Source organism: Agelaius phoeniceus, chromosome 21 (assembly GCF_051311805.1).
Source record: "Agelaius phoeniceus isolate bAgePho1 chromosome 21, bAgePho1.hap1, whole genome shotgun sequence".
In the NCBI taxonomy this organism is placed as follows: domain Eukaryota; kingdom Metazoa; phylum Chordata; class Aves; order Passeriformes; family Icteridae; genus Agelaius; species Agelaius phoeniceus.
The window spans coordinates 6,482,800-6,508,447 of record NC_135285.1 but is presented as its reverse complement, the minus strand read 5'-3'; the positions used below and the strand labels follow the sequence as shown (position 1 = coordinate 6,508,447).

The window sequence follows — 25,648 nt, the reverse complement described above, 5'->3', positions numbered from 1 at the left end:
CCTCTTGTTTTGGGTGCTCAGTGCCTGCTCTGCACCTGTGGGCCTTTGCTCCCTGGAAAGTGCTCTACAATCTGATGGTTTATTTCTACCCTTTGGTTTCTTTCAGCTCAATTTCTGTGCAGAATCTGACCCTCCTTGCTGCCTCTTAATTCAATTTCTGCCCAGGCTGCTTGTCCAGGCCAGGTGGGGAAAGCACAGAGGCTGGTGATGGAAGACTCAGGTCCCTATCACATGCACTGACACGTCTCTACTCAGTAAAATATTTATTCCTCCATTATTTCACAAGAGTTGTTTTTACAAAAACCTTACAAAAATTTCCAAAACACAGACATGCAGAAGAAAAAAACCAAATCCACCACGGATCTTGTTACAAGTAATTGAAATGTACAAATAGAAAGGGCGAGAGAGAGCTTAGATTACAATAATCCCTCGGTCCTGCTACCCCTCCATGGGTGCAATTTGTATCTCTTCTTGGTGAGCTCAGCACTGACTGACAAGCTGTGATAAGCTGCCAAAAGCACAGCAAAGGAGGGGCCCTAAGATTAGGAGCAAATGTTTTCAAATATATATATACATATAGATATTTAGTGAAGAAATATTTATTCCCTGCTTTTTTTAGGTTTACAGAAACAGCATCTGCAAACTATTAAATGGGTTTATTTTCATTAATGTTCTCAAAGAGGCAGCGACATTTATATCCCTGTGGTTTCATCTTGTATAACTGAAAAAAGAGCCCTGTGCTTTCCATGGGAATAGGACCCCCCTGGCCCCCTCCTCCTGCCCCAATGGTGTTTCTCAGGGTGGATGATTTGATCCACAGTGGATCCCTCTTCCCCCTGGCTTGGCAGGTCCCTGTGCAGTGTGGGGAGCTGGCATGATACATGGGAGGGATCCCAGCCCTGGAAATGCGGATAGGGGCAGAGGGTGGGTATTTAGGTGACACTGGAGGAGGTGGACAGGGTCAGGCAGGCTGTGCCCTCTCCCTGCCTGCCAGGCTTGAGGAGGAGAACGTTGCTGTTCCCGAGTGTAGAGCAGAGAAGGCAGGGGCTGGAGGCAGGATGGAGGGGCTGGTTCACCCCCAGGCACAGGAGATGGTTCTCCCATCAGGTCTCCAGCTCTGGGTGCTGGGTGAGTTCCCCTCATGGTGGCATTGCCTGGGGTGCAGCTGATGGCCCTGGTGTCACAGCCACCGGGTCCCACATGCAGCTGCAGTGACAGCCTCAGTGGGAATGGGAGAGGATGCTCCTGGGAGCTCTGGGGACTCAGGTGGGCACTTTGTAGCTGTGGCACTTTCAGCCTCGGTGTCACCAGCCAGAGGATGTTTACCTGGAGGAGGCACCTCAGCAATTGCTCTATTTGTCCTCAGATCCATTGCTGTAGCCCCCAAACCAACCCCTTCTAGGGAAGCAGGGCTGTGTCTTCTCTGCCCAGGCCACCCCTCTGAGCTGGTGGCGTCCCCATGCTTGGCTGGTGGCTCTTTCCAGTGGGTGAGGAAAGGGTGATGTGGTTTCCAGTGGGCTTTGTCCACAGGGACACCACACCTCCACCACCCCAGCTGTGGAACTGGCAGGGGAAGGTGGAGGCTGCATCTCCCCACAGCTCAGCCCCATGGCTTAGGGCCAGGCTGCCCACCCCGTGTCCATCCCCTGCACGTCCCACCTTGGAACCTCATTAGGCTGCGCAGCAGGGTGGGATGAGGGGGAAACCATTTCCTTTCTGCAAAACCAAGAAAGCCTCCCCCCATGGAGCCGCCGGCCCCAGAGCCCCGAGCACATCTGCGGAGCTGCCGATGGGGAGGCTGTGCCTCCGGAAGGCGAAGCCTTCGTTGGCACGAAGCGCTGGGAGCCGCCTACTCAGCTGAAACCCAACAGCTTTTTCCAATTTTCTCATTCCCTGGGACTGCTCAATGACCTGGGGCTCTGCAGAATAGCTGGCAAATCCACCGAGGCAGGGCAGCGGTGCCTGCATGGGGATTGGCGATGCATCCCCAGCTCACGGGAGAGCTCACAGGCTCCAGGAGGGTCTGTTGAGGTGCTGCAGCTCTGCTTGCCCCTCTGGGAAGGGACAAAGCCTGATGCTATCAGCATAGACAGCTCATAAATGCAGGAAGCACAGTGCAGAGGGCTGGCCAAGACTGGCCATGGCATGGGTGAGCCATCAGCTTCCCAAAGCCCCAAACTTGGGGAGGTCCCAAACCCCACACTGTGGCTGGGGTTGCACAAAGAAACAAACACATGGATCAGCTTTGGCACACACAGTTGAGCGCCACAAGTCACAGCCTGGTGGAAAGGGGGGCCCGTGATCCTCCCACAGTGTCCCTGCGGGAGGAGAAGACCCAATAACTCTTTGGCTCTCTGGGCAAGATACCCAAATTGGTCAAATCCAATAGTCCAAGATCCTTCCATGTTTGGAAGCAAATTCTTGTTCCCTTGGCAAGTCTGTTTGTCCTCAAAGAGCGTGTGGGGGGTATGTGTGTATATATAGCCGTTATTATAAGGGTGTGCGGAAAAGCAAGTTTCTAACCAAGTTCGCTCCATATGTGGCTATAATTATGTGCCACTTCGGCCTGGGACTGACTCTACCTTCAGAAGGGAAGGGAAGAGGAGAGAAGATGCTGAGACATTGGATGAGTGGCATGTGTGTTGGGCAGGTGGCGGATTTGTCCTAGGCCTGGCACAGGAGCTCCACGCTGTATCCTGGAGGAGGCCACGGGATGGGCTTTGCCCTGCTCAGTTTACGGTCGGCACCTGGTTCTGATGGAGGCTGAACTCTTTGGCCTTGAGGCGCAGGCTGGCGATGCTGTTGGCCATGTTCACCCCCTGGGCGGGCGTTGCGGTCCCGCTGGAGCTGTAGGAGGGCACAGTGCTGCAGGGAGGGAGCAGGGAGCAATGAGGAATGGCCCATGGAGAAGACCCCATGCCCTTTGTGGTCCTGCTGGCTTCCCAGGCCAGGCTAGCTGTTCCATGTTGGAGATCTCTCACAAGAACAGCCAAGGCTTCAGCATTTTTATGGGCTTGGATGGATGTGGGAACCCCTCAAACTATGCACCAGGAGGCCCTGCTTTGTGCTTTTGGATGTGATGGCTGAACATGAACAGCTGGGAACCAGAAGGGACCCATGCCACCTCCTGTGCCGAGATGTGGGAAGGGTCAGCACGAGGCCAAGCAAATCCCTTGCAAGGACCAAGGCGCCTGCTCCAGCCCCAAAATGCAAGGAGGCAGAGAAGCCTGCTCAGCATTGGGCAGTGGATGCTCAGACAGAGTTTAAATGATTCCAAAGCCAAGTCACACGAGCTCCTTTTGGCCTCATAAAACTCCCCAAATCCCCAGCAGTGGCACAGGGCTGCATTCCTGGGGCAGTGGAGTGGTCTCTAGGCAGCCCTGCCCGGTGGCCACCTCCTCCCCAGCTCATCCAGAGCCTCCACCTACCTGTACGGGGAGGTGCTGGTCCACGAGAGATACTCAGGGGTCAGTGCAGTGGGTCGTGGTGCCATGGGCTGCTCAATGGCTGCTTCCTGGCTGTAGGATTTGAGCAGGGATGCCGATCTGTTGGCCAGCATCGCCCTCTCGTTACGGCGGAACTTGGCCCTCCGGTTCTGAAACCACACCTGTGATGGGGAAAGGTGGAAAGGTGGTCAGAGGGGACCCAGTGCACTCAGGGATGTCCCAACCATCTGTCCTATGGGTTGTGGTGATGTGCAGGATGAAACAAGGGAAGGGACAGTCCCTGCTCCTGCCTGGGGTGAGGCAGAGCTGTTGCTTTCTCCCACACAAACCTGTGCTCACCTGGACTCTGGCCTCGCTGAGGTTGACCCTTCTGGCCAGCTCCTCCCGCACGAAGGCGTCGGGGTAGTGCGTCCTCTCAAAGACCCTCTCCAGAGCCTGCAGCTGGCTGCTGTTGAAGGTGGTGCGGTTCCTCCTCTGCTTCTTCTTCCTCTTGGCTGCCCCGCAGCTTGGGCTCAGGCTCTCACCTGTGGGGAAGGAACAGAAGCCACATGAGAGCCAGACCCGTGTGAGACCCCCTGACCCAGCCAAGCCCAAGCCCTCCTGAGGGTCTGCAGTGTCCTGCCAGCCATGCTCCCTCCAGGCACCTGGGACTCTCTGGGGATATGTGCAACCCTGTGATGTCCATGAGAATCAAAACCTGTTTTGGGACCTGCTGGAGCTTAGGGTAAACCCCAAAATTTACCAAGGCCTGTGGTGGTTTCACATCTGGCTAAACCATGCTGACCTGATTTTGAATACCAGGCTGCACTTGATCCAAACTGGAGCTCAGCTCTTGCTAAGACTTCAAGTCAAGCTTTCATGAATGGTGATGAAAATCCAGCACCAAAACACCCCCAAGATGTGGGTCTGAGCTCCCACCTCCAGCACCCCCGAGGCCCCAGCTGTGGCATGTCCCCAAGGTGACACAGGACTGCAGCCAAGCATCTGCTCTTCCAATGCTGCTCCTCAGAGCTCGGAGCGAGCGGCACCGCGTCTCGCAGGGCTCAGCCTCCGCAGTGTTTATTTCTGGCTTTGCTGCCTCATGGAAACATGAAGCTGAGGGTGTAGTCTGGTTTCTCAGTATTGATCTTGGGCTGTCAGCCAGGCTGAGATTAATCTCCTCTTTGTCACTAATGTCATAAGGTTTGGGCAATTTCGTGAAGCCTTTTTCCGAGACACCCAGTCAGCTCCTGCAAAGGCTCCATGGGGAGCACAGCTCGCTGTCATTCTCCCTTGTGGAGGTACTGGTTAATGGTTCTTTCTGTTCATAAAGCATCTGGATCCAATCTGTACCTACTGGTGGGAAAGCATTCTGGAATTATTTGAAATGTTAATATTTTTATGGCATCCTGATTCATGGCAGGGGTATGTTGGGGCTTTCTGCTCTGTATCATTGCAGAGGCCAGGGTGGCAGAACTCACCACTCCCTTGGTATGCTCACAAATTTAATACTTGCTAATAATATTAATTGTGATACTTATTTAATAAGTCTAGCATTTTCAGATAATGCTTGAGCAACAAAGTTTCAAGACACCATCAAGCTGTTGAGCAGGAGGAAACTTCCAAGATCTTTAAGGCCAGAAAAACCTTCTTGCACCTTAACTCTGAATAATTCAAGCCATGAAACATCCAACAGCAAGTTTCTCATCAAGTCCCTAGGACTCCTATATGTGCCCAACTACATCATTCTCCCAAGGCCTCTCTGCAGCCACTGGTATTTCTCTGGGTCTTTAATTGTGCTGTAGGTGCAACTTGGCCTTGGTTGACCATCAACAATCTGTGATCTTGTATTTTGGACATGGTCTTCTTGGTTGGGTGAAGACACGATGGACAGTGCCTGAAATATGTGTGGGTTTGAGACCCTTTCCCCAGCCAGGAAACCACGGGCTGCCCTTCACCACCAATCGTGTCTAAAGGCTCACAAATAAAATTCTCAGAATTCCCTCCAGCACTTCCTCCTGCAGCTTCAAATGTTCTGCCAGTTTCTGCTTTCCAGTTGCCCCTTTTAGTTAAACTCCTTTTTTGGTCCTGTTTTCCTCCAGCGAGCTAACGAGCCGCTGGATTAAAATACATGAAGTCCAGCCATGGCTGTCCCTGAGTTTTCTGGGAGCTTGGGACTGAAATGGGAACCATCAGGCTGGGAAAGAGCTACATACAGGATGTAACAGGGTGAGAGGTTTCCTTGTGGGTTTATGACCATGCCACAGGGCTTCATGGTACATCAGGGTTTGGTTGAAAATAGTCACAAGGGCACCCACTGCCCCTCACCAAACTGGCAGTGATTTCAACAGAACCCTGGGAAATGTATAAATAAAATTTATAAACCCCCTTTGGCTCCATCCTCAATTTAAACCTGGCTATAGGACTTTTCCATAATGATGATTTCCCTTGCCCACTCTAATTTGGCTGAAAGAAAGGAGGAAGAGGAAAGTCTGTTGAAATTAACTCTCAATCCAGTTCTGTAGGATCTGCCCACATTTCTGGCTGGTCTTTATCTCCCCAAACCCACAGAAGGAAGAGCTAAACAGCCACAGGAGACAAGTGGTGCTGAGTGCTTCCCATATGGGGCTGGCAGTAATGCTGGGGTCGAAGTTTAGGACTGGAGTTGGATCAGGATGTGTCCAAGCACCAGCTGTTCCTGGGTTTTTGGCGACCTGCAAACCCTGGGCCATGCTGGTTTTGGGGCATTTTGTTCAGCCCCTATTGCTGCTTTTAATGGAGGGACCTTCCACACCTTTTCCAGGGCATCTCTCCACGGCAGGGAGGCAGCTCCACACATGGAGTTCCTGCCTGGATCCTCTGCTCTGCCCAGGGATGAGCCTTGGTAATGCATCAGCATCTTTTCCTCATTAGCTCAGGCATTGCAGGCCTGTGGGAGCAGGCAGATGCCACCCTAATTGCTGGTGGTGAATGTCTGACAGGTTTACAGGATCTCCTCTATCAGAGATGCTTTAATAACCCCAAATCAACTTCCCAAAAAGGAGCATGGCTCAATTCTCTGTGGCATCAGTGAAGGGATGGGAAGGGGGATGAGTTGAGTCCCCTGAAGACACCCTGTCCTTTCACTGCCATCAGGGGGACTTGGATTTAACCAGACCTGCTGACACCTTGATGGAAGAATTAAAAGCCAGTTCCCCAGCCTGATGGGCACCCAGGAATAAGAGTTTGTAATTGCACAAAGTTAAAACCAGCTTCCCACCATCACTGTTCTGTCCCAAAGCAGTGCTTAGGGAGGCTATGGAGAAAGCCAAACCCTTGCCTTTGTCAAGTATAATTTGGGGGTTCATTTGGGCTGAAGGGACAAGCTTGGTTGTCCAACCCTGAGGTCAGAGGGGCTCCTGAGCCTTCCCCCCAGCCTCCTTCCCTGTATTTATCTTCCACTGATTACAATTTCCGCTGAAAGGAAAAGAAATGCAGGGAAAGGGGGAAAACGGGGGGGATAACGTTACTGAGTAACGAAAGATGACATGAGGGGGAGGATGGGGAGAGGGAGGCACAGGGGCTTTGCACAGAGCAGGATGGGCCCAATGTGCACCACAAAAAAGCCTTAAATTGCCCCAGACTGTTAGGAAAGACAGGAGACTTTCCACCCGTGGTGTGGATGAGTTTTGGGGTGCTGGATGTGGCCTGGGTCACCTCCAGCCTCCTCTCTGGGCTGTCCTGCCTCAGGCAGTGCTGCCTGAGAGCTGCAGAGAGCCCGGGGACAGCTCTGTGCCCTACAGACGCCATGGGGTGCTGGGGTCACCCCAAAACCCTTCTCCCCGTGGGAGCACCAGTGCTGGCAAGCCTGGACTGTGCCACAGAGAGAACTTGGGAGCAAAGGCAGCACCACCCCCGGGTCAGAGCCGGGCTGGTTCAGCTGGGCACCAACCAAGCCCCCTTCTCCCACTCCTGCCTTTGCCCTCTGTGCTTCCATTAGTTTTCCACAGGAAGGACCCAGCAGTCTCAGCCTTGGTGCTGGGCTTGCCCTTGCACTGGCAGGGCCCCCAGCCTCCCACAGCTGCTGTTGAGCACTGTAAAGAGGTGATTTTCACTGGATTTCCACCAAGGCTTTGGGTTTGACTAAGAGCTCCATTAGTGCACCGTAAATGGGCTCAGAGCAGCTGTGATCCTGATCAACCAGCACCCACAGCCCCAGCAGCTCTCCTGCCTGACCCCAGAAACACAGGCAGGGATCCTGCCTTGGGATGTCTCTCAGGGATGGGCTTTAATGCCAGCCATGCTCAGTCTCCCCTCTGCACACCCAGTTTGGGGCGTTTATTTGCAAAATGCCCATCCAGAGTGAGGTGTTTGTCCAGCACCACCCCTGCTACCCCAGCCAGCTGCCAGCCTGTCTCTTCCCCCGGGGATGCTGCAAACCCCACTCCCTATCAGTACCACCACATCTGGGACAAGTTTTCCTGACTCCAACTCCACCACTCGGCTTTGGGGTGCAAGTTCCCCCATTTTTCAGGTCAGAAGGCAGCAAGTTCAACCCTCTCATGCAAAAAAGCCCAGGCTACATCTCCTCCAACGTGTTTCATTTTCCACTGCACCGCAGCCCCCACGGCCCTGAAACGTTTTCTGTCATTAAATTATTTCACACGTTCCGTTTATTTGGAGCAGTTTGCCAAAGACCCTTTAAGCTTTAAATTTTTCACACCCCCCCCCCCAGCCAAAATGATCAAATCTGCTGTACCATTTACTTCCCTACTACGCCTGGAATGGCATTTTTTTCCTTCTTTTTTCTTCTTGGGTATAATTTAAGGGTTGAAATAGCCTGGAGGGAATTAGCTGTAAATTCTTCCTAAGACAAATAAATTCAGCCCTCTAAGTTTCTACGTTTTTCAAACTGTTGAGAGACATTTTGGGTTTGTTTTACTTGAAATAATGATCGTGGCATATCTGACCCTCAGGCTGCGGCCGACTCTAGCCAAATAAATAGCTTTTATTAATTAAGGTTTATCCTTAACAAATAAAACCCCAATTTGATCTCGGCCGGCTGAATTAGCAAAAATAAACAATGGGTTCTCTGGGCACTTGATGTGGATTTAACAAATTAACGCTGGGCCTTCATCAGGGAAGCCGCAGGGTGGTGGAGGTCTTTTACAGCCAAGAAATCCTTTGGAAAAACAATGTCTTTCGTTTCTCCCATGGTCTCTCTCGGTAAACATGTGCACTCCCTTCATCCCTTCGTACTCGGGGGAGCGAGGAGAGCTCCGGCCATGACGTCTGCCAGAGCTTCATGTGCAATTGTTTAACTTCTCCTCTAAATCATGGGGAGGGAGCGCTTCCCCTCGGACTGCAGAGAGCTGGAGCAGAGCTCTGGGCTTTGGGAATGGCCCCTCCATGGTGTGTGCCCACTCCAGCTCTGCTCTGTTTCACAGCCTTCAGCTGAGGTGGGATTTGGGGGTGCATGGGCTGCCAAGTGCAGGGGACGCCTCTTTCCAGCAGCCACTTCCAACACTGCCCTGCCTTGGGATGCAGCTGGGAACAGCCTGGGAGCCCAGGGGGGTTTACAGGCCCATACCAGGGCTTTGCAGGGAGGAGGAATAGTAGGAGGAATGCTCCAGAGGCCAAAGGGAAGTTGGGCACTTGTCCCTGCTCATGGGCACAGGAAGGGCAGGGTTTGTGGCAGTAGGGATGGTGGGAGATGCCTACACCACAACAGGTCTTTAATCTCCCCAAATCACCTTGGAAAGCCTGGGGGGCTGAGAAGCAGCCAGGAACCTGCCCCTCCACATGTGCTGAGTCACCCAGGTACGGTTCCTTTCCTGCACCCAGCCATGAGCCCAGCCTGGGTGCACAGGAGCAGCACCAGCAAAACCACATTGGTGAAACTCCCATTTTCTGCATAGTTTCACCCCATTTTCTGCACTGCTTCACCCCAGTACCCAGGGGAGAAGCTTTTGGGGGCCACCAAGCCCTGCCCTCAGGACACCAGCCCCAGCATGAGGTCCAAACCCATCCTGGGAACAGCCATGGATATGGGGGACAGGGCATCCCTGGGGAACAAGGGCTGTCAGCCCCTCCCCAGGCTCCCACCTCCTCATCCTCACCCACTGCCCCTCCCTGGCCCCCTCCAGCCCAGCCCAGCCTCACAAAGACCCCGGGAATGCTGAAGGCTCTGGGGGGAGGTTGAAGCTGGGGGGGTCCAAATGTGCTGAGTCCGAAGGAAACTTTCCCGGCTCAAGTGGCGAACATGAAAAATTTAAGAGAGGGGCAAGTCCCAGCTACTGGAGAAACATTACAGCGAAATGTTTCCGAGGATGTTTCACCTCATTAATTGTGAAAAAACTGAAACGCTGACACGTTTTTACAGGCTGCCAGTTTTGCTGGGGGAAAAGTGTCTCTGTTAAAAAGGAGCAGCAAAAGTCTGGACCAAGAAAGAGGCCAAGGCTGTCCCGGGGGGGCCTTAGCCTGTGCTCACTGACAGGCAGCAGCAGCCTATTTTATGGTTATAGAGCTGCCTCTGCACCAGCTAGAAACCACCCAGCACCACAGCTTGCTACCCCCAGCCACACAGACACACAATACTTGGGAAGATCCTGCCCAGCAGTGCTGCAGCCCCAGGGATGCTCCATGCACAACCTGCACCCCCAGGGCTCAGGAGGTTTTCCCCTTGCACCCCTGAATGGTGTGTGGTGTCTGAGCACCCATCACAGCACATCCAGCTAAAAGACAGAACAAGCCAGGAAGGTCCTGGCTGAGCCAGCAGCATCCCTGCATCCCAGAGGGGATGTGTCCAGCCCGTGCTGGTAACCCAGTGGTGGCACTGAATTCTTTCTTCAGCTCATTATTAGTGCAGCAAAATCACTGGGAACATGATGCTTAGATGGGTACTGGGAAAAGAAAGATTATGAAAAGGAAGATCCCCATGTCATGAGACACTGCTTCCCTCAGGGATGGCTCCAGCCCAGAGTGAGCCACCAAATTCACTGCTGAGAGCTGTGAGTGGCTTCAGAGCTGGCTCTGGAGCCAGGGCAGCCAAGCTGCAAAACCCAGGTGCACAAGAGGGGGAAGATCAGGAAGTCACCTGTGACTTCCTGAAGTGAGGAAGTGAGGAAGGAGGAAGATAATGAAAAGAATGAAGAAGGGAAGCAGATGCTGGAGACTCTTGTGCTGTGATTTAAAGACGATGCCCTGGAAGCTGAAAGCTGCTGAAATCCACAGGGCTGCAGCAAAAGCCCTGAGTGCTCAGGAGTCCCTGAACATTCCCAGCACTTCCCACCATGCCAGAGGCTCCTGCACAGCCCAGCACAGGCTCACCCAGCTGAGGCCAGGCCCCAGGAATGGTGTTTTGGCACAGCCAGCTCCTGCGTCAGCGGAAGCATTTAATGAATTAATTGCAGCCACATTCCCTGAAGGAGGAGGCAGGGTTGGTGGGATGCTGTCAAGCCTCAGGAAGGGGCTGGAGAACATCTTTGGCCACAAAGCTCTGGTGGGAGTGAGAGGAGCAGGCTGAGCAGCACAAGAAATTCCTGTCCACTCTCCCTGGGATCTGGGAGAGTCGGTGCCATCACCCACCCTTTACCTGGGCTGGGAACTGCCTGTCACAGACCTTTGGGGAAGGTGACAGGGACACATCACTGGCTGGGGATGCAGCCCAGCCTCCTGGCCCCAGCCCCAATGCAGCCCACAGAGCCTGGCACCACCAGCACCCCCTGACAGCTCCAGAAACAGCTCTGGAGACAGCCCCGAGAGCGGTGACAGCGCCGGCGCCCAGCGCGGCTCTGGCTGTGCCTCCCCACCCGCCCGGCTCCTGCACCCCGGAGCTGGAGCAGGGCCATTGTGGGGCCATTGTGGGGCCATTGTGGGGCCGTTGTGGGGCCGTGGAGGGCCCGCAGGGCTCAGACTGCCTGGCTGTGCCCCGGCGGTGGCACCGGCCCAGCGCAGCCGGCCCCGAGCGCCAGCGCATCCCCCGGGCTCGGAGCTCTGCGAGAGAAATGTTCCCTCCCAGGGCTCTGCCAGCGTGGGGGGACCCAGCCTGGCCCGGGGCTTTCGGGAGCTGCCAGGAGCACCCCGTGGGTTCACAGGAGCCCGACACAATGGGCTGTCCCGGCTCCAGAGCCACCACTGCCTGCATTGTGTCAGTGCTCCAAGGGGAGGGAGCTGCAGGGGAGCTGAGCTGGGGCAAAGCTGCTCCGCAACGAGTACCCAAATTGCCCCTCGAGGAATGGCACAGTGAGGAGGAAAGGCTCCTGGAATGTCCACTGTCTGCACGGATTTGCTGGGTACAGCGGCCTGAAGAGGTCAGGATCTGGCAGGGTCTGGCATCGTCCCTGCTCATGGCAGGGGAATGTGCAACTCAAGGGGGTTTGCACCCCTCTAGGGTCCCTCTTTTCTTAATTGGGGCTGGGGTCACACAGAGCCTCCAAAAACTCATCCACGGTGGTGCCAGTCTGGGTGTCCCCTGCAAATGCCAAAGAGGGAGAGGGGAGACAGGACAGGAATCGGGATGGGTGCTCCTGCCTTCATGCAGGGATGCTCCGAGAGGCTGTGTCAGACCAAAGGGCTCCTCAGGAGGATGTTTGTGGCTGCAGGGCTGGGGGGAGCAGGAGCCAAAGCCCTTCCAGCACAGCCAAGTGCCTCAGGGAAAGACAGCGTGGTGGGTTTGACTGATCCCAGCCAAGTTCCGAGCAGCACCGACCAACGGGGGAGCAGGAATTTCCATTTTGTTCTCCTGTGAATTTGCCAACCCCCACGGTGGAGGCCCAGGGACCAACAAAAGGCTCTGGCTCTACCCCAGGCAGCACCAGCCAGGAGCCTTCCCGGCAAGGAGACATTCACTTGCTTTCATCTCCCAGCCAGGAGCCCTTCCTGGGGTGGGAAGAGAGCAGTGCTGGGGCTCTCCTGCTCCTCACACCACTGCAGCGGCCTGGGCTGCTCCTGGGGACGCTGCCCCTCGGGGGTGCAGCCTCCCCCCTTTGCCAGCTCCTTACAACAGCCGTGGTGGCTCACAGATGTGTGAATCTGTGGCTCAGGGAAAGAGCCAGCCCAGAGCCTGTGGCCAAAATGCTGGGATTTGGGTCAGCCCCAGGCACCACAGCGAGGGGTCTGGGCAGAGGGAGCAGCCACGGTGGCTCCCCACAGGCACTGGAGGAGGGATGGAGGGACAGAGGCTGGGCCCTGCTGCCCTTCATCGGGGCTGAGCACAGGAGCTGCTTCCCTTCCCATCCTGCAGACATTCCAGGCACCATTTGGTGCATCCACGATGCAGCCACAGAGGTGCCAACATCACTCACATGTGATATAACAGGTTACCTGGCTTACCAGCTGGGCACAGACCTGTAATTAATTAACACTAATGAGACTTGTGCAAGCACTGGCCCGGGATAGCACCCGCTTTGCAAAGCACCACCAAAATCCTGGATTTAACTGCAAAGTGAGTTTTCCTGGGGGCTGGGAAGGGGATGGGGAGTCCCTAAGGCCATCACAGCTATTGAGAGCTCCCTGGGACTTTTGCTCAGTGTTTGAAAAATAAAACTAAATCAGCCAGGGCTCCATAGCAGGAACGTTGTGTGGAGGGCTGGCTCCCAGCCAGGGACCCCTGGCATGGTGATCCCAGCCTTCCTCTCCTCCACAGCCCCCCCAAAAAGGTGGTTTCTTGAAATTTAATAGGCAAAAGCCCAAGCAAGCCAGCCCCAGTGGCATCTGGCACTGAAACCCAACACCAGCCCCACGAGGTTAAAGCAGAGACTCCATTGCATCAGGGTCACTGCCAAGGGGGGAAGGAGGCAGGCAGGGCCAAGGGGGAATGATGAGAACTCCCGTGCTGTCCCCTCCTGCTGCCCACTGCCACTGCCCCAAATCCCTTTTCTTTTTGAGGCCCAAAGGGTGTTTTTCACACCCAGGCCAGCAAACCACTGAGCACCCATTTGATCAGTGAGCAGCAGCACCTGCTGAGAGCCACCAGCTGTGGAACCAGCGTGTCTGGCTGGGTGTGGGGTGGGTGTGAGCCCCCCTGGGAGCCCATCCCAGCCCTGGGAGCCCATCCCAGCCCTGCTCCAGGGGTTCCCTGCACGCACAGACGTCCCTGCAGCCCCTGCCAGCAGCAGCACCGCTGTCCTCCAGTCTGGTTTGCATTTGAGGTCGGTGGCCTCTCGCCAAATTTATTGTAAAACATTCATTTTAATAAGTGGCTCGTATCTTTTTTTTTTTTTTTTTTTTTTTTTTTAACCCAGCCTGGTTAACTGTTTCCAGGTTACAGCAGGACCTTGTATGGTGGGGATGGTGGGGATGGGGACAGTGGGGACAGGATCACAGTCAGGTCACTGGGAGCAGGTGCCAGCCATGGGCATGACAGGATGGAGACAGGAACATCAGGGTCCTGCTCCTACAAAGGTCAGCAGAGCTGAGACCTCACCCTCATCCCTCCAAGCCTTCGTCCCTCCAGGTCCCCAGGGAGACCCTCCTGCCACACTGGGCACCCTGGCACTCTCATACAGAACTAAAACTTACTGCCCCAGGGGTAACTGGGTCATGTCAAACATGCAGAGGGCTTCCAGAAGTGAGCATTGCCTGGTAGTTTAGTTTCAACATTTGTTTTATGTTTTATAAACCTCTAATACTAATAGAAATGCTTGAGTGTCTTTTAATTTAAATGAAAACAGTTTTTTTAAATTTAAAAATTCCCCTGAGGTATTTACAACCCCCGAGTTACAGCCATGTGGCCAGCCCAGATGAGAAAGTGAAATTGGTGAGGAAGGAGCGTGGCAGCTGCCCCAGCCCAGCCCTGTAGTGGCCGTCCCCGTGTCACCTGTGTCCCCTGCACAGACTCTGCTTCACACCTTTGCTGGGTGCATGGGACCCATGGGTCCACCAGCCCCATGAGCTGCCAGCCACAGCTGTCCCCAGCAGGATGGCATCTGTCTGTCTTTCCTGCCTTCCTTCTGTCCTTCCATTTTTGTCTCCTGTATGGAGCACAGTGGCTTTGGGGACAGGAGCTGCCCATGACCCATCCTGTGCCCTCCTCAGCTGTGCTGCTGCAGGACCAAGCCCTTTGCACCCCAGTGCTGTGCCTGGGGTCCCCTAAGTGCTCCCCTACTGCCACCCCCAAGTGACCCCTGACAGCCCTGGCAGTGTCCCGTGTGCATCCTGGGGTGCAACACAAGCCCCCCACTTGGCAATGCCCTGCAGCACCTGGGGGACAGCGTGATTCCCCTGAATGGCTCAGTGCCACATGCCACCCCCTGCAACGGCCTGAACGGCCTGGGGTGCCATGGAACCCCAGCACACACACCTGGCATTGCCCTGAACAGCTTGGGGTGCTGTGGAACCCCAGCACACACACCTGGCACTGCCCTGAACAGCTTGGGGTGCCTTGGAACCCCAGCACACACACCTGGCATTGCCCTGAACAGTCACCACACACACCTGGCATTGCCCTGAACAGCTTGGGGTGCAGCACAATCCCCCCCTGCCCCAGCCATGCCCTGCATGACCTGGCACAATGCCGACCCCCTGCACACCTTGGGGTGCAGAGCAGCCCCTCCAAACACCCAGTGCAATGCCCTGAGCAGCCCCAGGCTCAGCTCAGCTCCCCCTGGTTGCTGTTCCCATTCCGGGGTGCCCTGCTCATCCCGGGGGTGCCATTCCCATCCCGGGGTGCCCTACTCATCCCGGGGATGCCGTTCCCATCCCGGGGGTGCCGTTCCCATCCCGGGGGTGCCATTCCCATCCCGGGGCTGCCGTTCCCATCCCGGGGGTGCCGTTCCCAGCCCGGGCTGGCCCAGGCCCCCGAGCCCCCCTGTTCCGGTGCCAGCGCTGCCCCGGGCGGGCTGCGGAGGCTGCGGGGAGCCCCGGGCTGTGCCCCCTCCCCACATGTGCCCCGCTGCCATGTGCTCCCCGCCGCTCCCCCGGCTCCCCTGCCATGTGCACTCCAGTTTCCTTGCGTGTGAAGCCTGCAGCCTCTCGGATTCAGTGGCTGGAAAGGATGGCGCCTCTCCACATCTGGTTCAATGCGCGAGCCTGGCGCCTGGCTTAGCCACAGTCTCCATTCAGAGACACACAGACTTTAATAGACTCATACAATTCTTCCTGATCTATCACTGCAGCCGCAGCTGAAAAGCTGCTTTATTATATGCGCTCAAAGGGGGATGAGGAGGGAAGGGGAGGGGGCCGGCGGCTGGCGCTGCCGCTCTCTGAAGGCTCCCAGCCCGCCCGGCATCCCCCGGGACCTGAACTGTCCCCCCAGCCCTGCCCAGCCTCCCAGGGGCTGCTTTCCCCCCCAAACCGCAGGAAAGAGCAGCAGAGCAGCCTCATTATCCCTCCTGCTCAATTAACACCCTCCGAGCTGCCGCTTGCACCCGCACCGCGCACGGCTGGGGCTGAAGGGACGAGGTGGCAAAGGGGACCCAGGATGTCCCCAGGGTGTCCCCAGGATGGCTTCACAACCCCACAAGCTGCAGCAATTCCCCCAATTCCTGCAACATCAGCATCGCATTTATCCCGCAATTCCCCGAGCGAGCACCGGGAGCTGCCCGGGGCTCGGGGCTGCCCCGCGGAGCCCCCGCGGGTCCCGGTACCGGGGCTGGCTCTGCCGGGACGCCGGGGCCAGGGAGGCTCTGCCGAGGGATGCTGAGCACGGACAGGGCGTTTGTCAGCCGTGGGAAGGCTGGAAAACACCGCCCGCGGTCATGCGTCCCTCGGGCAAAGGCGAACATCGGGAATGCCTCGAGGGCGAGGGGAGGAATTTCTGTGTTAGTTCTCGGAAATTCAGGGTTGTGCGGTGAAAAACAAGTAGTTTGGTGGTTTTGGGGTAGTCCTGGTCAACAGGCATCGGAAAACTGCCTTGAAACCTCAAATCAGGCCTTTCTCCCCAAAACTTTGCTGTTCCCACCCTCCCTGGCCCTTCTGGCATCACCAAAGCCAGGCAGGGGTGGCTGCCTTTGCCCACCACACTTCCACTCTGCTCCAAATTGCTTTTTGCAGCCAGGAAAAACCTGATCTGCATTAAGCCTGGTCTAAACCCTCGCTCAGCCCAGCCATAACCCAATGCCCCAGCATTTTAAAGGATGCTCTGACCCAGTTCCCTGGCTCAGGGATTCCATCCTGGAACAGCAACTCCCTCCAGCCTCTGCTCATGCTGCAGGGAGGGAATGAGGTGCCAGTGTGGGGACACCAACTCCAAAGCACCCGGGTCCCATCCTGCTTCAAACTCATCCCCTGAGCTCAAGGATTTGACAGCTCTGGGGAGAGAATTCCCCCTGGCTGGAGGAAATCAGCCCTGGGTGAGGGGGGGATCAGCCCCACTCCCTGGGAGGGAGGAGGGTTTCTAACACACAGCCTCAGAGCCCCAAATCATTTCATCAGCCTCCCAGCTACAGACACACGCCCAGGCTCTCTTAAAATGCTGATTCGTTGAAATTCACCCATCTTGGCTGCACAGAGTCGAAATTTCATATTTTTCCTGTGAATCAGCCCCATTCCCTGAAATAACAGCCCAAAAGAGAGGGAAAATAGTCTTGCACTGAGCTGTTGCTGGTCGAGTGAGACATAACAGCCCAGGGGGGGACAGGCAAGGTGTCCCTGCACCCCAGCACCCTCCTGGGCTGGACATGGCTGTCTCAGGGGGGTCTGGGCTGCTGCTGGGGACTAAAGCACATCAGTGGGTGCTGCCAGGGCTCCCAGGGGACTGGGGCAAAGCTTTGTGTCCCCACAACATGCAGGACCCCTCCAGTGTCCCCACAACATGCAGGACCCCTCCAGTGTCCCCTCTGGACACTGCCAGGCCGTGATTCTCCCTGCTGGAAAGGGTTTCAGAAGGAGCATCCCCCACAGCAATGCCTGCCAAAACCCAGCTCACTGGGGGTGCTGAGCACAGAAAAATCCCAGCAATGAGAAGTTGGGGAGAAAAGTGATTTTCCTGGCCCAGCCAAGGCTGCTCCAGCTCTTGGGCTCCCCCAGCCAGAGGGTTCCCATCTCCCCAGGTCCTGAGTTTGGGATTTTTCCCCTTTGCCCTCTGGCAGCAGCTCTCCCAGCACAGCAGTGAGCACCTGTGGGGACCCCACAGAGCCCTGCAGGGCTGCAGGAACGTGCTGGGATGTGTTTGCTGTGCCCTGGAGAGGGCTCAGCGTGGGCAGGGCAACTTCCTGGGGCCCCTCTGCAGCCCAGAGCCCCCCAAGCTGGGGCAGGGGGAGCCTGGAGCCCAGGCGGGGGTGCTCAGCTCATACGGGGGCAAATTTCCCCCAAATGAGAGTCCTGATGTCAGCAAGAGCCTGAGAGCAGCCCAGGGCACAGGGAAGGGCAGGATGGTGACCCAGTGTCACCACAGGAGGAGCAGGAGGGGGCGTGGATGTCACTGTGGGAGGAGTGGGTGGTGAGTGTGTGTCACCCTGCAGGGCTGGGGGCACAGGGGAGCACAGAGGGGTGGAACCAGGGTGAACCCCAGGCCAGAAGCTCTGTGAGCCCCGGGGTCTCTCCCAGCTGTGCCCCCAGCCCTGCCTGTGCCTGGCAGTGGTTTGTGCTGCTCTGGCTGCTTCTGCAGGGAGCTGACCCCATTCAGCCCCTATCCTGTGCCATGGGAGAGCAGCACTCCCACCCCACAGCAGCTTCTGGGTAGATGAGACCTGAGGAATCACTTTCCTCTTGTCCAGGGCAGGGGACCACGTGCAGGACAAGAACCACGGTGAGGGTGTCGCTGTTAGGGAGGGGAAGCCTGGCTGCAGAACACTGCAGGTTGTGCTGTCCCCTGTCCCCTGTCCCTGCATCAGCCTGGGGTGCACAGCAGGGATCCCTCCCCACAGCCCCTTCACCTGACTGGGATGGGCTGGGCCCCCTGCGAGTGGCTGGAAAGCTCTGGGTGAGCTGGGACCTGTCAGGCCCTCCCTCCATCCATCATCCATCCATCATCCATCCATCATCCATCATCCATCCATCCATCCATCCATCCATCCATCATCCATCCATCCATCCATCCCTCATCCATCCATCATCCATCCATCATCCATCCATCATCCATCCATCCATCCATCCATCTATCCATCCATCCATCCATCATCCATCCATCCATCCATCCATCCATCCATCCATCCATCCATCATCCATCCATCCATCATCCATCCATCCATCATCCATCCATCATCCATCCATCCATCCATCCATCCATCCATCCATCCATCCATCCATCCATCCATCATCCATCCATCATCCATCCATCCATCCATCATCCATCATCCATCCATCCATCCATCCATCATCCATCCATCCATCCATCCATCCATCCATCCATCCATCATCCATCCATCATCCATCCATCCATCCATCATCCATCCACCCATCCATCCATCCATCATCCATCCATCCATCCATCCCTCATCCATCCATCCATCCATCCATCCATCATCCATCATCCATCCATCCATCCATCCATCATCCATCCATCCCTCATCCATCCATCATCCATCCATCATCCATCCATCCATCCATCCATCCATCCATCCATCCATCATCCATCCATCCATCATCCATCCATCCATCCATCCATCCATCCATCCATCCATCCATCCATCCATCATCCATCCATCCATCCATCATCCATCCATCATCCATCCATCCATCCATCCATCATCCATCCATCCATCATCCATCCATCCATCCATCATCCATCCATCCATCCATCATCCATCCATCCATCCATCCATCCATCCATCCATCCATCCATCCATCATCCATCCATCCATCCATCCATCATCCATCCATCCATCCATCCATCCATCATCCATCCATCCATCCATCCATCCATCCATCATCCATCCATCCATCCATCTATCCATCCATCCATCCATCATCCATCCATCCATCCATCCATCCATCCATCCATCCATCCATCATCCATCCATCCATCCATCATCCATCCATCCATCATCCATCCATCATCCATCCATCCATCCATCCATCCATCCATCCATCCATCCATCCATCATCCATCCATCATCCATCCATCCATCCATCATCCATCATCCATCCATCCATCCATCCATCCATCATCCATCCATCCATCCATCCATCCATCCATCCATCCATCATCCATCCATCATCCATCCATCCATCCATCATCCATCCACCCATCCATCCATCCATCATCCATCCATCCATCCCTCATCCATCCATCCATCCATCCATCCATCATCCATCATCCATCCATCCATCCATCCATCATCCATCATCCATCCATCCATCCATCCATCCATCCATCATCCATCCATCATCCATCCATCCATCCACCATCCATCCATCCATCCATCCATCCCTCATCCATCCATCCATCATCCATCCATCCATCATCCATCCATCATCCATCCATCATCCATCCATCCATCCATCCATCCATCATCCATCCATCCATCCATCCATCCATCCATCCATCATCCATCCATCATCCATCCATCCCTCATCCATCCATCCATCCATCATCCATCCATCCATCCATCCATCCATCATCCATCCATCATCCATCCATCCATCATCCATCCATCATCCATCCATCCATCATCCATCCATCATCCATCCCTCCATCCATCCATCCATCCATCCATCCATCCATCCATCCATCCATCCATCATCCATCCATCCCTCATCCATCCATCATCCATCCATCATCCATCCATCCATCCATCCATCCATCCATCCATCCATCCATCCATCCATCATCCATCCATCCATCATCCATCCATCCATCCATCCATCATCCATCCATCCATCATCCATCCATCCATCCATCCATCCATCCATCCATCCATCCATCCATCATCCATCCATCCATCCATCATCCATCCATCATCCATCCATCCATCCATCCATCATCCATCCATCCATCCATCCATCCATCATCCATCCATCCATCCATCCATCCATCATCCATCCATCCATCCATCCATCCATCCATCATCCATCCATCCATCCATCCATCCATCCATCCATCCATCATCCATCCATCCATCCATCATCCATCCATCCATCCATCCATCCATCCATCCATCCATCCATCCTCACAGTAAGCAAAAACCACCGTGGAGGGCTGGGAGGTGGCCAGGCTGGGGAGCTCCCACACGGATTAATTGGTGCTTACTCACTAATTGCTGCTGGATGCTGCACTGGGGACCTGCCAGCACCACACACTGGACAAGCACTGTCCCCTCCCCTGGGGCCATCCTGCTCCAGCAGCCCCAAGGGCACGTGGGGGAAAAACCCCTGTCCTGAGGTCTGCAACCCTCAGAGCCCCCCGGGCAGGGGGGTCCCCAGGCAGGCACCGAGGACAGGGAGGGTGATGTCTGTCACTGAGAGCAAGGATGGATGGATGCAAGGATGATGGCTCCTGCCCTGGTGCCACCCACCAGGCTGGGCTGGCCTTACAAGGACAGAGAGGATTCACCTCCCCCTCTGCTCCAGATGCCAACAGGGACTGTCCCCAGCCAGGGCCCTGCAGGAGATCTGCCAGGCCCCCCCAGCTGGGGCTGTTTTGGGGAGCAGTGAGGGGTGATGGGTGCTGTAAATGCTGCACCCCAGCCCTGCTGCCCCCTCCAGTGTATCCCAACCCCATCCCACAGGCCATGGCAGCACAGTGGTGCCACCCTGAGCAGCAGGGACCTCTCCTTGGAGAGCTGAGCCACATCCATCAGATAATTCCCAAAGCCTCCTCCCCTCCACGGGGGCTGTGTTGGGTCCCTACACACTGCATGTCCCTGGTCTGGCATCCAGAAACCAGGGAAAGCCTCCCAGCACAGCAGCCTGGAGGGTGCCCAGCAGTTTTGGGGCTGTGGAAAGCAGGTGGGTGCTGGAGAGAGAGGTCTGGTGGGTCTGGGGTTAGGGGAGCCTCAGCTGTGTCCCTGTGCCCATGGCCCAGTCTCACTGAGCACGGGGGATCAGCCAGGAGTTAATGACACTGGGTTTAGCTGTGGCTGAGGCATCTCTGTGCACAGATGTCCCCAAAGGCACATCCTGGCCATGGGGGTACAGAGCTGCCTCCTGCCAGCACAGCCACAGAGGCCAAGGTGTCCCCGAGCTGTGCCCATGGCTGATGGGGACAAGTGGTACTTGGGAAGGCAGAGCAGCACAGCCAAACCTTGTCCTGTGAGCCAGGGCCAGCACAGTCCCTGGATTTGGACACCACAGGGACATCAGCTGGGATGGCTCTGCCTCAAGAAAGGTACCCAAGCCCTGGGGGGTGTTTGGGGCTACCTGGGGCAATCAGCCACCACTTTAACTCCAGGACCAAGACCCCTTTCCCCTCTGATACCAGTCCCTGTCCCTCCCTGCCTCACCTCTCCCTTTTCAGCTGCTCTGGTTTACATAAATTAAAGCAAATTTGTTGTAACAACATCTTAATGCCCTCTGCCCCTTTGGGTGCTGCTTCTCCTCTCCTCTCCTGCATCACTGCTCAGCTCAGCATCCTCACAGCCCCAGAACAGGTCAGAGGGTCCCAGGGGATGAGGAAGGGGCTCAAGGCACTGTTCTGAAAGTGGGGTGTCCGGGGGCCACCACACCTCCCCATCCCACTGCCAGGTCCCAGTGGCTGTAGCCAAATAAATGGTCAATGCATGCCAAAAAATCCCCTTGGAGGGGCCACAGCTCAGCTGTGACAAAAGTGACTCTTTCTGAGTGTTCAGCCCCAAAGCGGTGCCGGAGCCAGTGCACGACTCCCTCTCCCATCCCCAGGCGGCACCAAAAGTAAGTTCATTGTTTGAAAAGCCATCAGTCAAGGCTTGCTGGCTAAAATTACCCTCCTGCTTTATCATCTTGAGAACATTAAGGGCTGTTGTTAACAGATGTTTCGCGTTACACATTATTTGTTAGTCTAATGAAAGGAGGTGAACAAGCTTTCAAGACCTCAGAAGTTGTGCCGAAGGTTTTCCATGGGAGGCTGTTGCACCACTCCAGGGGAGAATGAAGATGAAGATGAGGGTGTGAATGAGCTCTCACCACCCTGTTGACTTTTCCTTGCTCTTGCCTGGCTTGTGGGATTTCTGATTTTTGGGTGTCACGAGAGCAATGTGTTGCACAGATATTTGTATTCACAGTCCCAGGAGGATGCTCTGGGTACACTCAGGGCCAGTTTGGGGCTGTGGCCAAGGCAGGGGCTGAGCAGCCCGCTGGGTAGAGAGGGAGCTGGGCATGGCTTTGGTCCCCAGGAGCCTCCACAGTGCCAGGGGAAGGGATGCCAGCCCTGCAAGGGGCTCCTGGAGGGGACGTGTGCCAAGGGCCCCCGACATGAGGCTGCCTCCAGGGCTGAATCCCCTTCTGCAGAGAATAAATCCCTGCCCTGAGCTCCTCTGGCTGTGCCAGCCTCGGGAAAGCTCTCACTGCAGCTTCCCTGGGGAAGGGGAGGGGGTTCTGTTGAGGTCTCAGCCTGCTGGGCACAGCCTGGGGCTGCCTGAAGCATCCTTGTGCCAGCTCTGCCAGCACAGCCCCGGTGAGCCCTGCCTGGGGCAGGGTCCCACAGCTTCACAGCAGCTTCAGGGGTCCCACAGCTTCACAGCAGCTTCAGGGCTGCTCTTCCTCCAACCCAGCAGCACAAAGACCCCGAAGGGCTCCTGGCTGGAGCTCAGAGCCACATCCTGCAGAGATGCAGGGGCACCGTGGCCACTTGTGTTCATAACAAACCCACTGCCAGCAACTGTGGGGCTCCACACCTGCCTCTGGCAGGAAAACCCCACGATGGTTGAAGAGGAAGAGGAGAGCAAATGCCAAGAGGCTGTTCTATTTCAGGATGCCAGTAAAAGATAGCGTTACCAGTAGAAGTTTCTTTGCTGTCATCGCAGATCTGGAGCAAAAGGCTGATGCTCACAAAGGCAGAACATTTGCCTGGTATTTTGGGTCTTCCCATCTCAATTTAGGAAATTGCATCCCAGTTAAGGCAGTGGCAGCAGGTAAGGGTCTCAAAGGTCCAGCTTTGCGTGCACCCAGGTTCTTGTCTCTGTTTCCTTGTTCTCTTCTTGCCCACTGCTCTCAGCTCCTGGGTACTTTTCAACATCAGAAATGCTTCAGCTGCTGCTCAGCCTGTCAGAGCATCCCAGATGCTGATGGTGCCTCCATCCATGCCAGCTTGCCAGAACAGGTGCTAATGGGAAATATCTCACGTGGGCCAGCACTGCTGGGATCTGCAGAGCAAACCCCAGGGCCCCTGCCTGGGAGGAATGGGTTTTAGGGTGAAGAACAGGCTGGTGGTGATCGTGCAGCCTCTCACTCTGTTTTTTGCATCACGCTGGGTCCACGCTGGGTTCTCTGGGTGCATTAGGAGCCCAGCAGGGCAGTTGTTTCTCTGCTGCTTTGCAAACAGCCCTGTGAGACTGGGCTGGGTTTCCCAAAGCTGTGCTGACCCCAACATGGAATACTGTCCCCCTACAGCCCCACAGGCAGGAGAAACCCTCCCCACAGCCCCACAGCCACTGCCGAAAGTACACACAAAACCCAAGGGAAAGGGAGGGAGGAAAATAACACTGAAAATACCAGATACCATCCCAAAAAGCAGCGCCCAGCCCCCAGCAAGGCAGAGGCAGGCTGGGGGCTCAGTGGGGTTGCTCCATGAAGGGAGGAGGTTGTGCAGGGAATGAGCTGTGGGCTGCAGAAAGATGCTGCAGAGCTGCACACAGTGTAGGAGCCACGGGAGGGGACACAGAGAGCACCGGGGGGATTGAAGGGACTGAGCCCCCTTCAGCAGCACAGATTCCCGGCTGGGCTGTCAGCACCCCAGGGCTGTAGGAAACAAGCCTGGGGTAGCACAGCCCAGCCAGGACAGTTCTGGGGAATGTCACCCCTCGGGGAGGGCACCCGGCCCGGGCTCTGGGCATGGGGGCTCTGCCCCTCCTCTGTCACCTCTGTGTCCCGAGGGGACTCTCGGCCTCGGGGGGCTCTGGGGGCCGTCGGCTGCCTCGTCTCTGTGGCTTTGCCACAGGAATGGGGCGAACCCTGCTCACCGAGGCGCCAGGAGCGGAGCGGGGATGCGCGGGACCGGCGGAGATGCGGGCGGGATTGTCCCGTTAAAAACGCGCCTCCGGCCAGGACCGAGCGCCATGAAACCGCGTCCCGGCTCGGTCCCGCTCTCTTGTCCCAGCCCCGGCTCTGTCCCCGCTGATGCCGGAGTCGCGCAGCTGCGGCTGCCGGGACGGGACCCGCAGTGTCCCGGTGCCCGCAGTGTCCCGGTGCCCGCGGTGTCCCGGTCCCCTCTGTGTCCCGGTGCCCGCGGCCCCGCCGGGCTGGCCCCGCTCCCCGCGCCCGGAAACCGAGACCGGGAGCTCCGGGGGGCATGAGGACCCCGCAGGCCACGCAGCCCCGGCACGGAGCGACTTCCCGGGAGCGCCCCGGACCCGACACCTCCGGTGCCGGCGAGGAGGCGGCCGGTGCGGGGTCCCTGTGTCCCTGTCCCGGGTGCGGGGTCCCTGTGTCCCTGTCCCGGTTGCGGGGTCCGTCTCTCACGGTGCGGGGTCCCTCTCCCCCAGCCGTCGGGGGGTCGCCACCTCGCCGCTCGCCTCCACCCGCTCCCCCCGCTCTCCCACCCCACTGCGGGGGACACCGACCCCCTTAGTCCGGGGTGCCCTTCCCGCGGCAGGGGGACACGGCGGGGACACCCCATCCCCAAGGCTGCCCCATCCCGGCCCAGCGGGACTCACCGTCCTGGGGCGCTGCCTCGCTGCCGCTGCTGCCTCCCGACGGCTCCGGGATGGCCTTGCCGCCACCGGCGGGCGGGGGACCGGCCGCGGGGGTCCCGTTCATACCGGCCGCCACCTCCTCCAGGTCCAGGAGGTGGCTCACGCTGAAGTTTTTCCGGCTTTGAGCGTTTTCGGGCGGCTCCGGGCCGCGCACGGCGCCGGGGGCGAACGGCTTGTCCATGGCAAAGGCTGGCGCCGAGTCCATGGCTCCCACCCCCAGCCCGCAGCCCAGCCCGAGGTGCCGGGCCGCTCCCCGGCCCCCTTCCCCTTTCCCACCCACCCCCCCCAACCAAAAAAAAAAAAAAAAGAAAAAAAAAAGATTAAAAATTTAAAATAATTATAATTTTTTTTTCTTTTTAAATAAGGGGGAAAAAAAATCACGGCTGCCCTGAGTCCGGCTCCCTCCCCAGCCCCTGTTCCGCCTTGTGCTGACGTCTGGGGAAAAAACCACGCTCCCAGCCCAAACTTTCTTCCCCGGCTCTTTGCTCTGGAGCTGTTCAAACAAACGCCCCTGCTCTGAGCCGAGCGGGGCGGCCC

General features: G+C 56.6%; 1 protein-coding gene across 1 annotated transcript; it reads right to left on the bottom strand.

Annotated features, from left to right (window-relative positions):
* Nucleotides 1–254: 254 nt before the first annotated feature.
* PRRX2 (paired related homeobox 2) lies at nt 255–25,316 on the bottom strand. Its single transcript, XM_054646503.2, has 4 exons — nt 25,073–25,316; nt 3,786–3,970; nt 3,429–3,607; nt 255–2,865 (listed from the first exon to the last, which is right to left on the bottom strand). The coding sequence occupies exons 1-4, from the start codon at nt 25,314–25,316 to the stop codon at nt 2,730–2,732; spliced, it is 744 nt and encodes a 247-aa protein (XP_054502478.1). The 3' UTR covers nt 255–2,729.
* Between the last annotated feature and the right edge of the window lie 332 nt (nt 25,317–25,648).

Bases quoted from the DNA above. Each gene is read 5' to 3' on its own strand.
- PRRX2 (XM_054646503.2), bottom strand. From the start codon at position 25,316: ATGGACTCGGCGCCAGCCTTTGCCATGGACAAGCCGTTCGCCCCCGGC. The intron at 3,608-3,785 runs GTGAGCACAGGT...TCCCCATCACAG, and splicing joins TCAGCGAGGCCAGAGTCCAG to GTGTGGTTTCAGAACCGGAG. The intron at 2,866-3,428 runs GTAGGTGGAGGC...CCCTCCCTGCAG, and splicing joins ACCAGCACCTCCCCGTACAG to CACTGTGCCCTCCTACAGCT.